General features: G+C 37.1%; 1 protein-coding gene and 1 pseudogene across 1 annotated transcript; both read left to right on the top strand.

Moving 5' to 3' along the window:
* Positions 1-4,668: 4,668 nt before the first annotated feature.
* Positions 4,669-5,571, top strand: LOC106800034 (olfactory receptor 7E178-like). The gene has a single exon (XM_014790412.2). The coding sequence runs from the start codon at positions 4,684-4,686 to the stop codon at positions 5,569-5,571; it is 888 nt and encodes a 295-aa protein (XP_014645898.2). The 5' UTR covers positions 4,669-4,683.
* An 8,414-nt stretch (positions 5,572-13,985) lies between these two features.
* On the top strand, positions 13,986-14,810 carry LOC106799977 (olfactory receptor 7E178-like; annotated as a pseudogene).
* Positions 14,811-16,039: the final 1,229 nt, after the last annotated feature.

Here is a 16,039-nt window from a genome sequence, read left to right as displayed (position 1 = left end):
ATCTCTGGTCATTTCATGCAGGCACCCTCTGTTCCCTGTGCTCTTCTTCTTGGAGGTTACTGGTAGACCATAGTGGAGAGCAGTAGGTGACACTTGCTACATTGACTATAGGAAGGATAGTTGAGATGACAGACAGTGATTACAGAAAGAGTTGGCTTATGACAATTTAAGGCAGATAAATCTCTCTTGCCTCTGCTCTTGGATTTTGCCTCACCTATCCACTTGCTCCTCCATTCTTGTAATTTATCACTTCTCCATTATCAAAGGGAGACATAACATCAAGTGTCTCATATCCATCCATATACAGGAAACAGGAAGCTATTAAAAGATGTACAATAGATGTGTCATTGATTAAGACCTGTGGACCTCTGCCTTAAATGTTCTGAATTTTAACAGTTAAGACGTTAACTGCATGTGCTACAAAGATCTATAACCTAATTTTAAGTCCTATCTCAGCTACTTTTTATTTAATGACATGGAGCAAGTTCTTAGTACCTCTGAGCCTCAACATCGTCATCTGGGTTGATTCCTAGTTGATAGCACTCCATTGAGTAAGGACTAGATAGATAATGTACTATATATGCAATTAAACATGTGATGGATACATATAAGGGAAAAAATTTAGACATTATTATTAATATTGGTAACACTAAGTTTCATTCATACCATTCGACTGAAATATTTGGTGATTGGATGGTTTGGTTTTCAAAGGATACCTGACAGAACATTTTATTTTTGTCCCTATACAAATAGATATTGAATACTTGGAAGGAAATGACTGAGTCACATTCACCTCTGATTCCCCAGATCTTATATCGTCTTTGGCACAGAGTAGGCAACAACAACAACGCCCCCTCCCAAATATGTTAGATATTGAGTAGCCTCTTTTTTAGTTCGAGAAACAGAGCATAGACATTATAGCTTGTACAACTGGAGATTTCTTGTTTGTGCCTTCATCCATTTCATGGATATCCCAGAGGACAAAAGATAAAATCGCACTTGTTTGTGTGTAGGTCATAGATAAGATCTATTATTTTCCATTTCATAGCATCTACAATATTCAATTATTCAAAAACTGTCAGTTATTTTCATAAATATGAAAAAGAAGATGCAGTACAAGAACAGGAAGGTACATTTTGTTTGGTGTGGTGACACACATTTTAGGATGTCTAGTGCCCTGAGACAAGAGAACCTTCAGATCCTCTGCCATATAATCAAACAAAAGCTCATTGAAATTTTCTTAGAGGTCCATTTCATCAATAAACTCACTGTTCCTATAATGATTCCAACTCCTGCTACAAAACAATAACCAAATATTTCTTAACTTCCCCCTCTCTTGGATTCCACACATCTCTGGAGATGGCCATTGTTCTCTTCATTTCCAGATCAGAACATGAGTACAGAGAGGTTGAAGGATGTATACACATGTGTGTGAATTAGGATAATGCACCAGTGGTTTTAGGGATATTTATGGCACTAATATGGTGTATCATAGGATTTTTCTATTAATAGTAATGTACTTTACGGCCCAATTTGAAAGTCTACAATGTGGAAATATTATTCCCCATCTAAGATGTGAATTTTCGTATGGAGATATCAAGGAACAACTATCATAGAATGACTGCCATGGAAGTATCAAGATAGGTACTTGAGAATATATCTGATGCTATACCTTAATAATAGCACGTAGTTGATAGCAACTGATTGTTCTGTTGAGAAACAAGTGTAGGAAATAAATAGTAAAATTTAACTGACATTGATCTTACAACAAAAACAACTGTCCTCCATGCACATATCAAATAGAAATTCTCACTTGTATGAAATGGATGAGGCAAAAGAATTTTCATAGGATTGTTGAAATAAGGAATTGATAGATAAAATAAAGTTCATTCCTTGGTGATACTATGTATCAGTTAAAGTATTATATCTAGCATTAAACACAACGTTGTAGTAAATAAGAATGTTTAGATGCAATATGTGTAGTAATATACTATTTAGATAAATTTTCAAGAAAACCCTTTACAAATATGTAAATAATAACTAACATTATAGAAACAATATACCCACAGAAAATATATACCCACAAAATTGGTGAGAGGGGTTGTTTTGGGCGACAGGTGTTCAGGGCAATGGAATCATGCAGAGATTTAAAGAAAACTCAATTTTGTCTGTACTATTTCAAATCTCTATAATATGAATTTGAAGAAGGTATTATTAAATGTTTGTTTTTTAATATAGATATTGGATATAAATTACAGTAATAATAGGTAATACTAACTGAACATTTCCTCAGTGCCTGGAATATTCTACGGCATTGTTCTCGACCCTGACTGTGTGTTAGGATCACTGAGAACCACATGCATAGAGATTATTATTTAATTGGTTCTAGTCTGTGGACAGGGCATTGGTACATTTTACAATATTCACAGGTAAATACCATACAAACTAGGAGTGAGAACCATAGGTCTGAACACTTTATGTTTAATTTAATTTAATTTCTTAAAACAGAGCCCTATATGGTAAGTTCAATTATTATCTCCCTTTTACCAAAGCAAAAACTTTCCAGGTGTTTGATATATCCATCTCTGTCCTTTTCTCTTTTGCATTTTCACCAAGTTAACTCAGTGTGACCTGTCAAGGAAAATGAAGATCAGAGTTGCCTTTAGGGAGTTGATTTAAGGAGAACTGTGTTTAAGGAGAATTGATTTAAACGCAAATTTGTTTATGGAGAATCCTCCCTGTTTCAGTACAGATTGAAATGAAGTAGGCATAAAAATGCTGGGTTTCAGACTTGGTTTTGGGAACTCCCATGGTCCTAAATTTCTCAAATGTAAATAAGAGCGATGGATTCGAGGAGGACACAGCATTCCCAAATGTTTAGGATAAAAAATACATGTAAAAAAAAAAATACATGTAAGCACTTTTACCAAGCCACTTAAAAATGGAGACCAAAAAACCAAACAGGAGTGTCAAACATCACATGTTTCACCGACATTATGTAGGGGTGATATATAATCCTGCGTAAGATGAGATATTGGAATAAACTGTTCTTTTAAAAGTTAATTATTGTTGAATGATTGAGAAGTACACTGTACACTAATGCCATCTATGGGGTCAATGATGCCATATGATTTTGTTCATTTACCAAAATATAATTATCAAAATTTGAAGTCTACCAGTCAACGGTAGGATTTATGTTTGAAAAGATTTTTCCCCAGTTTTATTGAGATATAATTGACATAGAGCACTGTGTAAGTATGGTGTGCAGCATAATAATTTGACTTACATATATTGTGAAGTGATTACCACAATATGTTTAGTTAATATTCATCATCTCATATAGGGACCAAAAAAAAGAAAAGTGAGATTTTTTCCTTATGATAAGAACTTTTTGGATTTACTTTCATAACAACTTTCAACTATACCATACAGCAGTATTAACCATAGTCATTATGTTGTACATTACATCCCCAGTACTTTTTTATCATGCAACTGGATGTTCGAACCTTTTGACCACCTTCATCCAATTCCTCCACTCCTACCCCCTGCCTCTGGTAACCACAAATCTGATCTCTTTTTCTATAAGTTTGTTTATTTTTAGATTCCACATATAAGTGAGATCATACAATATTTGTCTTTCTCTGTCTCACTTACTTCACTTAGCATAATACCCTCAAGGTCCATCCATGTTGTCACAAATGACAGGATTCCATCCTTTTTTATGGCAGAATAATATTTGATTATATATATCACATTTTCTTCATCCATACATTTAGCGATGGACACTTAGGTGGTTTCCATGTTTGAATATTATAAATAAAACTACTATGACCATTAGGGTGCAGATATCTTTTCAACATAGTGATTTTGTTTCCTTTGGATGTACTCCCTGAAGTGGAACTGCTGGATCATATGGTAGCTCTATTTTGAATTTTTTGAGTAACCTCCAAACTGTTTTCCATAGTAGATGTATCAATTTGTAATCCCACCAACAGTGTGCAAGATTTCTCTTCAAAAGACTTTTAAGGACAACACACATTTGGCAAGCACATATTCCCATGGAGGAGAGATGTTGGAAAACCAAAGAATGATGAAAACCCAGAAGACAACTGACACATTAAAAAAAGACTCTCTGATTATGAATATTTGACTTTAATTTAGAATCCAGATACTGTAGTTTTAGCAATTATAAGGTTTATCAATATCCAAAACAAAGGGAATTTCTTGCATTGTATCTGAAAAACATAAGACTACTTCTAAGTGTCCTGTAATTAGCATGATTTTCTTTTCTTAGAGGGAGAAGAATATTTCTTGTTCAATAAATTTCTTTTAAAAAGTAGGCTGTATTTTATGATGTTCGTGGATTTGTTATCTCTAAATGTCCTTGTTCCTATAACATTCTTCAGGTGAGTGTCTCTAAAGTAAAGTGTGTATAGAAAGAGATGAATAACACAGAAACCAGTGAGAAAACAGTTCTAAGAAAATTTTATTTGAGACAGTGAGAAATATTTTGCAGGTCCTAGGGTGTGTGACCACTCAAGTGAATTGCTTGGATCCAAAATAGGAATACAGTACTGGGTGTCCATTTACTTGTTTCCTTCTTTCCAACACTCTCTGACTTTTCAAAGGTGTCCAAGCTACACAGAAACACAAAATTTTACACATGGATTAAAATTCTTCCATATGGGACTCTCAGATGATCCAGAACTGCAGCCTTTGCTCTTTGGGCTGTTCCTGTCCATGTACCTGGTCACCATGTTGGGAAACCTGCTAATCATCCTGGCAGTCAGCTCGGACCCCCACCTCTACACCCCCATGTACTTCTTCCTCTCCAACCTGTCCTTTGCTGACATCGGTTTCATCTCCACCACAATCCCCAAGATGATGGTGGACATTCAAACCCAGAGCAGAGTCATCTCCTATGTGGGCTGCCTGACTCAGACGTCTATTGTTACTCTTTTTGGATGTTTGGACAGTCTACTCTTGACTGTGATGGCCTATGACCGGTTTGTGGCCATCTGTCACCCCTTACACTACTCAGTCATCATGAACCCACGCATCTGTGGCCTGTTAGTGTTGGTCTCTTTTTTCGCCAGTCTTTTGTACTCCTATCTTCACAGTTTGATGGTGTCACAACTTACCTTCTTCATGGATGTAGAAATCCCTCATTTCTTTTGTGACCCTTCTCAGCTATTCAACCTTGCCTGTTCAGAAACCTCCACCAATAACATATTAATCTATTTTATGGGTGCTCTCCTTGGTGGTGTTCCATTCACAGGGATCCTTTTCTCTTATGCTCAAATTGTTTCCACCACTCTGAGAGTCTCATCAACAAGTGGGAAGTACAAAGCCTTCTCTACCTGTGGCTCTCACCTGTCAGTTGTTTGCTTATTTTATGGAACAGCCCTTGGGGTGTACCTCAGTTCTGCTGTTTCACATTCCCCCAGGAAGGGTGCTGTGGCCTCAGTCATGTACACTGTGGTCAGCCCCATGCTGAACCCCTTCATCTATAGCCTGAGGAATAGAGACATCAAGAGTGCCGTGCAGAAGCTCCTCAGAAGAACAGCCTAATCTCAATACCCGTGCCATCTTTTTCAGTTGTGTGGGTTGTGAAAGCATGTAAAACCAAACAATGGAATTCAAAATCTGGCCCATTTGGTTTCATAATTTTTGTATCTATTGTGCCTTTCGATCTCAATCTTTCATATCTGAATGTTCCTTCACCTGGTATATCTACAATGGGATTCAGGGAGTATTGTGAGATCCTATCCTCATTATAATCAATGCAGGATTGAATCATGTTATAGCTCTAGACTCTTCTTTATTTCTCATCCCTCTCCCAGGCATCCTGGAGAAATTTACAACATTTTTCTTTTAAATAATTACAATCCTCCACCCTTTAAGAAATTCACGTCTGTTGTCCATGCAACTCTTGTATCTTTCAGATCTGTCTATGCATGCTATGTGTAATGATCCATGTAACTGGTCCTCAAATTTGGCTTCATATAGGGGTCACCTGGGGATCTTTAAAGATATTGATGATTGCTTCTCACCACAGATTATAATTGAATTGGACTGAAGTGTACCCTTAACATGAGGATTTGAAAATCATACCAGTTGTTTCTCATGTATAACCAAGGTAATGAACTACTGATCTAATCATATGTTTTGTTCACAGATGACTAGCATGTATGGATCTTCTACTGCTCATGAGCAGATACTGAAGTTCTCACTGTCATCCTAGCTCACAAAAGGGATGATATGAAAAATCTCATCCTCACAACAGGCACTGTGATTTTCCCCACCATTCTTGATATTTCTTTACATATATTCTCCTTCCATACCATGCAACTATTCATCTGTGTGGTTAAAAAGATATTTTCACCTTGCTACAAACTCACCCTTATATACTTTACTTCAGCAAAGCGTAGCTTTTTGCTTTCACTAGTAATAGTATCTTTAGGAATTCATTTTGAAGCTATTCTTCCTTGCCTCTTGTCTGGACAAATCTGTCTTTGGGCTCTGATCTGCATTCACTATATGAGTATCCATCTTTCCTTTAGGGATGTCAGAGTTTCTGAGGCAGTGATCTGGGGCTCTCTGAAAAACTGCTTACTAACTAGTTTAATTTCCCTGGCCTTTTGCCACTAAGCCCAAACGTCTACCAACTTCCTTGATCAGGAGTTTTGATCCTTGAGAAGGGAATGCCCTTTACAGAAGATGAGGAGAGATTCTTCCCACTAAAAATGACTAAATTAAGGTTTTGATTCCTTGGTTTTCATGATCTGATATGAGATGATAGTTTCGGTCTGATCTACTCTGGAACAATGAATAGGCTGTGTCTCCATTTCTGAAAACCTAAGTAATGGGCAAAAACCCTTGGAATTCACAAGGTAATTGTGATGGTTAATTTTATGTGTCAATTTAGCTGGGCCACGGTGCCCAGATAGTTGGTCAAATATTATTATGGATGTTTTTGTGAAAGTGTTTTTTGGGTGAGATTAACATTTAGATCAGCGGACTTTGTAAAGCAGATGACTCTCTCTAATGTGGGTGGGCCTTCTCCAATCAGTTGAAGTCCTTAACAGAACAAAGACTGACCTACTGGAGGAAGAAGAAATCCTGTCAGCAGACGGCCTGTGGACTTGGACTGCAACTCTTCCCTGAACCTTTAGTTGCTGGACGACCCTGCAGAATTTGGACTTACCAAGCCTCCACAATCACATGAGCCAATTTCTTAAAATAAATCTCTCTGTAGATAAATAAATACATATCCTGTTGGTTCTGTTTCTCTGGAAATCCCAGACTAAAACAGTAATGTTGTTGATATCTCACTTTTCCCCAGAGGTTGTGCATAATTTTTCCTTTTTAAACTTTAGCATTTAGAATGAGTGCTACTAATTGATTAACACTATGAATGGGGGGGAGCTCAATGGAAATATCCCAAAAAGGGCCACAGTAATTATCTACAAGTGGTGCTGCTATCCTTGATATGAGAGAGGCATCACAGATATTAGAGAGGGTATGGGATTTTAAGTCAAAATTCCACCTAGATCTCAGCAAAAATTTGAGACCTGTGGCAACTCAGTGCACTTCAGATACCCCATGACTGAAAAGGCACCTATGGACTAGAATAAAACTTTTGAAACCATATGTCTGATAATTTGTTAATTTACAAAATACATAAGGAACTCCTACAACTCAATAGTAAAAATTTTAATAACCTGATTAAAAAAATGGGTGAATGATTGAAATAGAGATTTCTCCAAAGAGGACATCCAAATGGCTAACAGGCATATGAAAAGATGCTAATGATTACTATTCATCAGAGAAATGCAAATAAAAACCACACTGAGATATCACTTAACTCTTGTCAGGAAAGCTACTATATAAAAAACAAACGACAGCGAGTGTTGGTAAGGATGCGGAGAAATTGGAACCCTTGCATTCTCGATGTAAGTAGAAAATTTGGTGTTCCCCATGGAAAAAAATATGGAGGTTCCTTAGAAAATTAAAAATAGAACTACTGCACTATCCAGTAATTCTATTACTTGGCATTTACTTCCCAAAAAAATTGAAATCAAGATCTCAAAGAGCTAGTAGCACTCCCATGTTCATTGCAGCACTATTCACAACAGCCAAGGTATGGGAAAAACCTAAATGTCCACTGAGACACAAAGGGATAAAAAGACTGTGATATATATAATGGAATACTACTCACCCTGAAAAGAGAAGTAAATTCTGCCATTTACAACAACATAGATGACCTTAAGGATGTTATGCTAATCAAATAAGCCAATCACAGAAACACAAATACTGCATGATTCCACTTACCTGGTGAATCTAAAATACTTTATTCGTAGACTCATAGGCTGGAATGGTAGCTGTCAGGGCCTGGCAGGAGGGGGAAATGGAGAGTTACTAATTAAAGGGCATAAATTTTCAGTCAAGCAAGATGAATAAGCTCCAAAGATTGGATGTTCAACATTGTCCTAGAGTCAAGAATAACGTATGAACACTTCAGAAACTGTTGAGAAGGTAGATCTCATATTAATTGTCCTTGCCATGACAATAAAAAAAGTGTTGTCCTTAGAGATACAAATGTTAACTGGGAAAATGGAAATATCAGATGTTTGATATAGAAAAACTAATTCTCCCTCAATTACTTGGTCATTTGAATGCATTTGACAATAAATTCACATGTTGATGTATGTTAATTTAAAAAGTAAGTCTGAATTTTTTATTAAGATTTCTGAAACTTGAAAGTCAGAAGGAGTACAAGTCCGATTTCTCCTAAGAAGTGGATGTCCTCAGATCCTACAAAGGACATTTAATTTTCCTATGACCATTCCATTAATCTTAACAAATCCTCAGAGATTGGGATAACCTGGACCAATTTGACTAATTATGAGGTCTGTGCAAAGAGCTCTCAAGCCCAAACAGCTGTAAATAATCAGCCTGTGCCCTGCAACCTTTCAGTCTGCTGTTCCCAGTACAATTGGACCTGTATGTGTGTCTTCTCTTTCGAGAGTGATTGTAGGCATCCAGGGGTCCATGTCTGCCTCTGTCTTCCTGCCAGTCCTGAGAAGTGAACCTGAGCCTTCATTGCCTACCAGGCATGGGAAGGACAATGGATCCTCATTCCTTTGTCAAGTCCCAGCATAGAGACAGTGGAGTCTAGTGAGTGACATTGGAAATTCTGGATAAAGGAGATACTGGGGGAGCATTGTTTCCTTAACATCAGGATAGGTAAGGCAGTTGTAGTAGCCAGATGGGAGGGCACCAATATGCAGTTTCAGCTCAGAGGCCTATGAAGTTAATGTTCTTGGTTCTTGTGGGGATCTGAGAACTCCCATTCAGAGTTCCTTTCCTCCCACATTGGTTCCAGCTCCCATAGGCATCTCTCTCACCAGAGCAGCAAACAAGTTCCTGTAAACTGTCCCCTAAGATCTTCAAAATGATCATGAAGGTGATGATGAAGATGAGCGGGGGAATGATGCCACATGATCATATGCATGATATCATCAATATTTATTAAATATTCCCACATGCTGGGATCTGAACTAAGTGCTCCATGTAACTTGCTTCTTTTCATCTTCATAGTCACCCCTAAGATATATGTGCACACATTATGGTTCTTTTACAGATGAGGAAAGGATTATAGACTTTTAATGTAACTTGATCTGGGATAGAATGGAATGAACCTGAGTTTGAATCAAACAGTCTGACCCTAGACCCAGGGCCCCAGACCAGAATTCTCCCCCTGCCAACCCAACAAGCCATATCACTTCTCTAGTCATTTCATGTAGACACCCTCTATTCCCTGTGCTCTTCTCTTTGGAGGTTATTGGTAGACCACAGTGGAGAGCAGTGGGTGACACTTGCTGCATAAACTATAGGAAGGATGGCTGAGATGACAAGCAGGGATCACAGAGAGAGCTGGCTCATGACAATTTAGGGCAGATCTCTCTCTTGCCCCTGCTCCTGGATTTTGCCGCAGCTGTCCACTTCCTCCTCCACTGTTGTAATTTAGCCCTTCTCTATTTCAAAGGGAGATATGACATCAGTGTCTCAGTTACATCTATATGTAGAAAACCAGAAACTATTAAAAGATGCACAACAGATGTGTCATTGGTTCAGACCTATATATCTCTGCCTTAAACTTTCTGAATTTTAACAGAGCGAAGAAGTTAACTGCATGTGCTACGGAGATCTGTAATGTAATTTTAAGTCCTACCTACTCTTATTATTTAGTGACATGGAGCAAGTTCTTAGTATCTCTGAGCCTCAACATTGTCATCTGAGTTGATTCCTAGTTGATAGCACTCCATTGAGTAAGGACTAGATAGATAACTCATACTACCTATGCGATTAAATTTATGATGGATACATATACAGGCAAACTATTTATATATTGTTATTATTACTCATATTAATAACACTAAGCTTCATTTATACAATTTGATTAAAATATCTTGGGATATGGCCCTTTGGTTTTCAACAGATACCTGACAAAACATTTTATTTTTGTCCCTCTGCAAATACATACTGAGCACTTGAAAGGAAATGACTGAGTCACATTTATTTCGAATTCCCTGGAGCTTATATCACCTTTGGAACAGGGTAGATAACAACAGAAAACCTCCAAATATGTTACACATTGATTAGACCCTTTTTTGCTTCAAGAAACAGAGCACAGTCAATATGGCTTACACACAGTGGTGTTTTCCTGACTGTGCCTTCATCCATTTCAAGGACAGCCCATAGGACAGGAGACAAGATAAAATAGCACTTGTTTGTGTGCATGTCGTAGATGTTCAGTAGGATCTATTATTTTCCATTTAATAGCATCTACAACATTCAATTATTCAAAAACCATAACAGTGATTTTCATAAATATGGAAAAGAAGAGGCAGAATGAGAACAGGAAGGTACATTTTATTATGTGGGCTGAGACATCTTTTTAGGATTTCTAGTGCCCTGAGACAAGAGAACCTTCAGATTCTCTGCCACATAATCAAATAAAAGGTTATTGAAACTTTCTTAGTGGTGCATTTCATCAACGAACTCATTGTTCCAGTAATGATTCAAATTCTCATTACAAAACAATGACCAAATATTTATGAATTTCCACTTCCCTTGGATGCCACGTCTCTGGAGATGGCTGTTCTTCTCTTCATCTCCAGATCAGGAACACCAACACAGAGAGGTTGAGGGATTTAAACAAACTTCTGTGAATTAGCGTAATGAACCATTGGTTTTAGAGGCACTTATGGCACTAATATAGTGGATTATAGGATTTTCTATTAATAATAATATACTTTACAGCCCAGTTTGAAAATCTGAAATATGGCAATATTATTCCCCATATAAGATGTGAATTTTCATATGAAGCTGTCATGGAATGACTATTATTAGATGCTTGAGAATATTTCTGATTCTATACTTTAATGATAGCATGTAGTTGATAGCAACTGATTTTTCTATTGGAAAACAAATGTAGGCAATAAATAGTAAAATTTAACTGGCATTGATTTTTACAACAAAAACAACTGTCCTCCATGCACATGTCACATAGAAATTCTCACTTCTATGACATGGAGAGAGGCAAAAGAACTTTCATGAGATTTCTGAGTAAGGAATTGGTAAATAAAATGAAGTTCATCACTCAGTCAATACTACGTATCAGTTAAAGTATTATATCTTGTATTAAACACAATATTGTAGCAAACAAGAACATTTTAGAAGCAATATGTATAGTAATATGCTATTTAAGTAAATTCCCAATAAAATCCTTAATAAATACACAAATCAATATGAACCTGATGGAAACACTGACAAAAAATATACCCACCAAATTAAAGACAGTGGTTATTTGTGGGGACAGGTATCTAGGTAATGGACTCATGCAGGGATTTAAAGAAAACTCAATTTTCATTGGTAATATTTCAAATCCCTATAAAATATAAATTTATAAGCAAATATAATTAAATGCTTATATTTTTAATTTATACATTTGGTATTAATTATACTGATAATATGTAATATTAACTGAACATTTTCTAACCTCCCAGCAATATTCTAAGGCATTGTTCTTGACCCTGGTTTTACGTTGAGACCACTAAGAACCGTGTGTGTAAAGATTATTATTTAGTTGGTTCCAGGCTGTGGGCAGGGCACTGGTACATTTTACAATATTCACAGATAAATATAATAATCAACTAGAATTGAGAACCATTGGCAGAGCACTTTATGTTTAATTTAATTTATTTTTTTTTTTTTTTGTTTTTTTTTTTTTTTTTTTTTTATTCCATAAACTTTGTATTCTAACATTGCAAAAATTTCAGGTGTTCATCATTGTACTTCTATTTCTGCATGGACTACATCATGTTCACCACCAAAATACTAATTACAACCCATCACCACACACATGTACCGAATTATCCCTTTCACCCTCCCCTCCCCTTCCCTCTGGTAACCACCAATCCAATCTCTGTCCCTATGTGTTTGTTTATTGTTGTTATTATCTACTACTTAATGAAGGAAATCATACGGTATTTGGCCTTCTCCCTCTGACTTATTTCACTTTGCATTATACCCTCAATGTCCATCCATGTTTGTTAAAACAACCCTGTAAGGTAAGTTCAATTATTATCTCCATTTTACCAACATGGAAACTCCCCAGGTGTTTGATCTGTCCTTCTCAGTTCTCTTCTCTTTTGCATTTTCCCCCAGATTAACTCATAGTGTGACCTGTCAAGGGGAATGAAGGTCAGAGTTGCCTTCAGGGAGTTGATTTAAGGAGAATTGGTTTAAGGAGAATCCTCCCTGTTTCAGTACAGACTGAAGTGAGGTAGGCATAAGAATTGTGGGTTTCAGACCTGGTTTGGGGGCCATGCGTGGTCCTACATTCTTCAACTGTAAATAAGAGAGATGGATTTGATGAGGACACAGCATTTCAAATGTATAGGATTAGAAATACATGTAAGCACTTTACCAAGACACTACTAAATGGACATCCAAGAAACAAAAAGCCATGTCAAACACCAGATGTTTCCCCAATTTTATGTAGGGTTGATATATAATCAGGCATAAGATGAGAAATTGGAAGAAACTTTTTAAAAAAATTTAATTATTTTTAAAATTGTGAGGTATATTGTACACTAATGCCATTTATGAGGTCAATGACGCTGTACGATTTTGTGCATTTACCAAAACATGTTTATCAACATTTGAAGACTACCAGGCCAAGGTTAGGAGTTATATTTGAAAACACTTTTAAAAGACAACAAAAATATTTGGGTGAGCACATATTTCCCTGGAGGTGAGAAGTCAGAAAACAAAAGAATGATGAAAACCCAGGAAGATAACTTGTGCATAATAAAAAGGCTTTCTGATCATGAACACTTAACTTTAATTTAGAATCCAGATAATGTAGTTCAGGCAATTATACAGTTTATCAACATTCCAAATAAAGGGAATTTCTTGCACTGTATCTGAATAAAATAAAGCTGCTTCTAAGTGTCATTCACTTAGCATGATTTTTTTTTCTTGGAGGGAGAAGGATATTTCTTACTTAATATACTTCTTTAGAATAGTAGGCTATATTTGTGTTCATGGATTTGTTATCTCTAAATGTCCTTGTTCCTATAATATTCTTCAGATGAGAGTCTCTAAAGTAAGTGTATACTGAAAATATGAATAACACGGAAACCTATGAGGGAAAGTTCTAAGAAAATTGGATTTGAGACACTGAGAAATACTGGTGTGTATGACCTCACAAACGAATTGCTTGAATCTACCATATGGACACAGAGCTGGATTTCCATCTACTTGTTTCCTTTCTCTCCAACCCTCTTTTCTTGTTCAAAAGGCGTCCAAGCTACACAGAACCAAAGAATCTAACACATGTCTCAGAATTCTACCGCAAGGGACTCTCAGATGATCCAGAACTGCAGTCTGTGCTCGTTGCTCCGTTCTTGTCCATGTACCTGGTCACCATGTTGGGGAACTTTCTCATCATCCTGGCTGTCAGCTCTGATTCCTACCTCCACACCCCCATGTATTTCTTACTCTCCAACCTGTCCTTTGCTGACATCAGTTTCACCTCCTCCACAATCCCCAAGATGATGGTGGGCATCCAAACTCATAGCAGAGTCATCTCCTATGTCAGCTGCCTGACTCAGATGTCTTTTTTTATGCTTTTAGATGTTTGGATAGTCTCCTCCTGACTGTGATGGCATATGACTGGTTTGTGGCAATCTGTCACCCCCTGTACTACTCAGTCATCATGAACCCTCGCCTCTGTGGCTTGTTAGTTTTGATGTCACTTTTTGTCAGCCTTTTGGTCTCCCAGATCCACAATTCAATGGTGTTATAACTTACCTACTTCAAAGATGTGGAAATTTCTCATTTCTTCTGTGATCTTTCTCAATTCCTCAACTTTGCCTGTTCCGACACATCCACTAATAACACAGTCATGTATTTGGTGGGTGCCATCTCTGGTTTTCTCCCTATCTCAGGGATCCTTTTCTTTTACTATAAAATTGTTTCCTCCATTCTGAGGGTCCCCTCATCAGGTGGGATGTACAAAACCTTCTCTACCTGTGGGCCTCACCTGTCATTTGCTTATTTTATGGAATAGGGCTTGGGGTTTACCTCAGTCTGCTGTCTCACTTTCTCCCAGGAATGAAGTGGTGGTCTCGGTGGTATACACTGTGGTCACACCCATGCTGAACCCCTTCATCTACAGTCTGAGGAACAGAGACATCAAAAGAGCCATGAAGAGGTTCCTCAGCAAAACAATCTAATATTAACACCTGTGCCATGCACTTGAGATGAAAGTTGGGAAATGTAGCAAAACTAAATATATAGACCTGCAAGTCCTACATCTCTTATGACATAGTTTTGTAGCTTTCACGGATTTCACTTCCCTCATTTTGTAATATCTGAATATTTCCTCTTTTGGTATGTCTTTAGTGGGACTGGGGGAATATTCTAGGATCCTTTGTATAACATAATCACTGCATGACTGAATCCTGTTATATCTATGGAGCCTTCTGTAGTTTATCATTGATGACGCAGGCATCCCAGAAAGATGAACAACTCTTTTTTTATATATTTAAAAGTTACATCTTTCCCAAAGCTCTTGTGTATTTTCCATATAAATTTCTCATTTATCAAACTATTTATGCAGGTTATGTGTGAGAATTCATGTCACTGGTTCTCAACCTTGGCTTTTACTGAAGTCATCTGGGAAGCTAATAATAGAGATAACTGAGTGTCACCATCAGAGATTCTGATTTAATTATACTGAGTGTGTGGCCTGAGCATGAGGATTTTTAAAATCCCCCAGGTGGTTCTAGTGTGCAGCGACAATTGAGAACTACTGATATAAATCAGATCTTTCATTCAAAGATGACCTGTATGTCTTGGGTCCTAACTGCTCATGGGCAAATGCTGAAGACCCTAAAGAGATCAGAGCTCCAAAAGGGAAGATACAAAAATCCTACTGTAGCAATAGGCAATGCATTTTCCCCATTATTCCTGATAATGTTTCTTCAAATATCTTCTCCCTCTGTACACTGTACAGCTGGACATATATGCTGGTTATGAAACTATGGTCCTCTGCTCCAAACTCACACTTCTATACTTTGCTTTGTGTTGCTGGGGTGGGGCTCTTGAAATCACTGTTCTATTTTCCATCTTGTGTTCACTTTACATACTTTCAATAGTGGTAAGTAAGAGTCACTATGCCCTAAAAGCTCACCTTTTCCCTTTACACCGCTCAAGCCCTTAGTGTGGTAACTTCTTTCTTCACTTATGATTGCTATATTACCGGTCTGTTCTTTTTTGCGTTTCAATCCTTCAATAACTATTTAAACAATTTTCTATATTAAATTCTCTTAGTTAAAATGACTAATTGGTTTCTCTCTTCTTGACTGAACCCTAACTGATATTGTAACATGGGTATAAACATATGTTGTGAGGGGTATGTAATTAGAAGATTGTAAAATGTGCTCAGGTAAACGCTATGTCT

This window comes from Ceratotherium simum, chromosome 39 (assembly GCF_057802395.1).
Source record: "Ceratotherium simum simum isolate JZ-2026a chromosome 39, ASM5780239v1, whole genome shotgun sequence".
NCBI classification, from domain to species: domain Eukaryota; kingdom Metazoa; phylum Chordata; class Mammalia; order Perissodactyla; family Rhinocerotidae; genus Ceratotherium; species Ceratotherium simum.
This window is presented reverse-complemented; position numbering and strand designations above follow the sequence as displayed.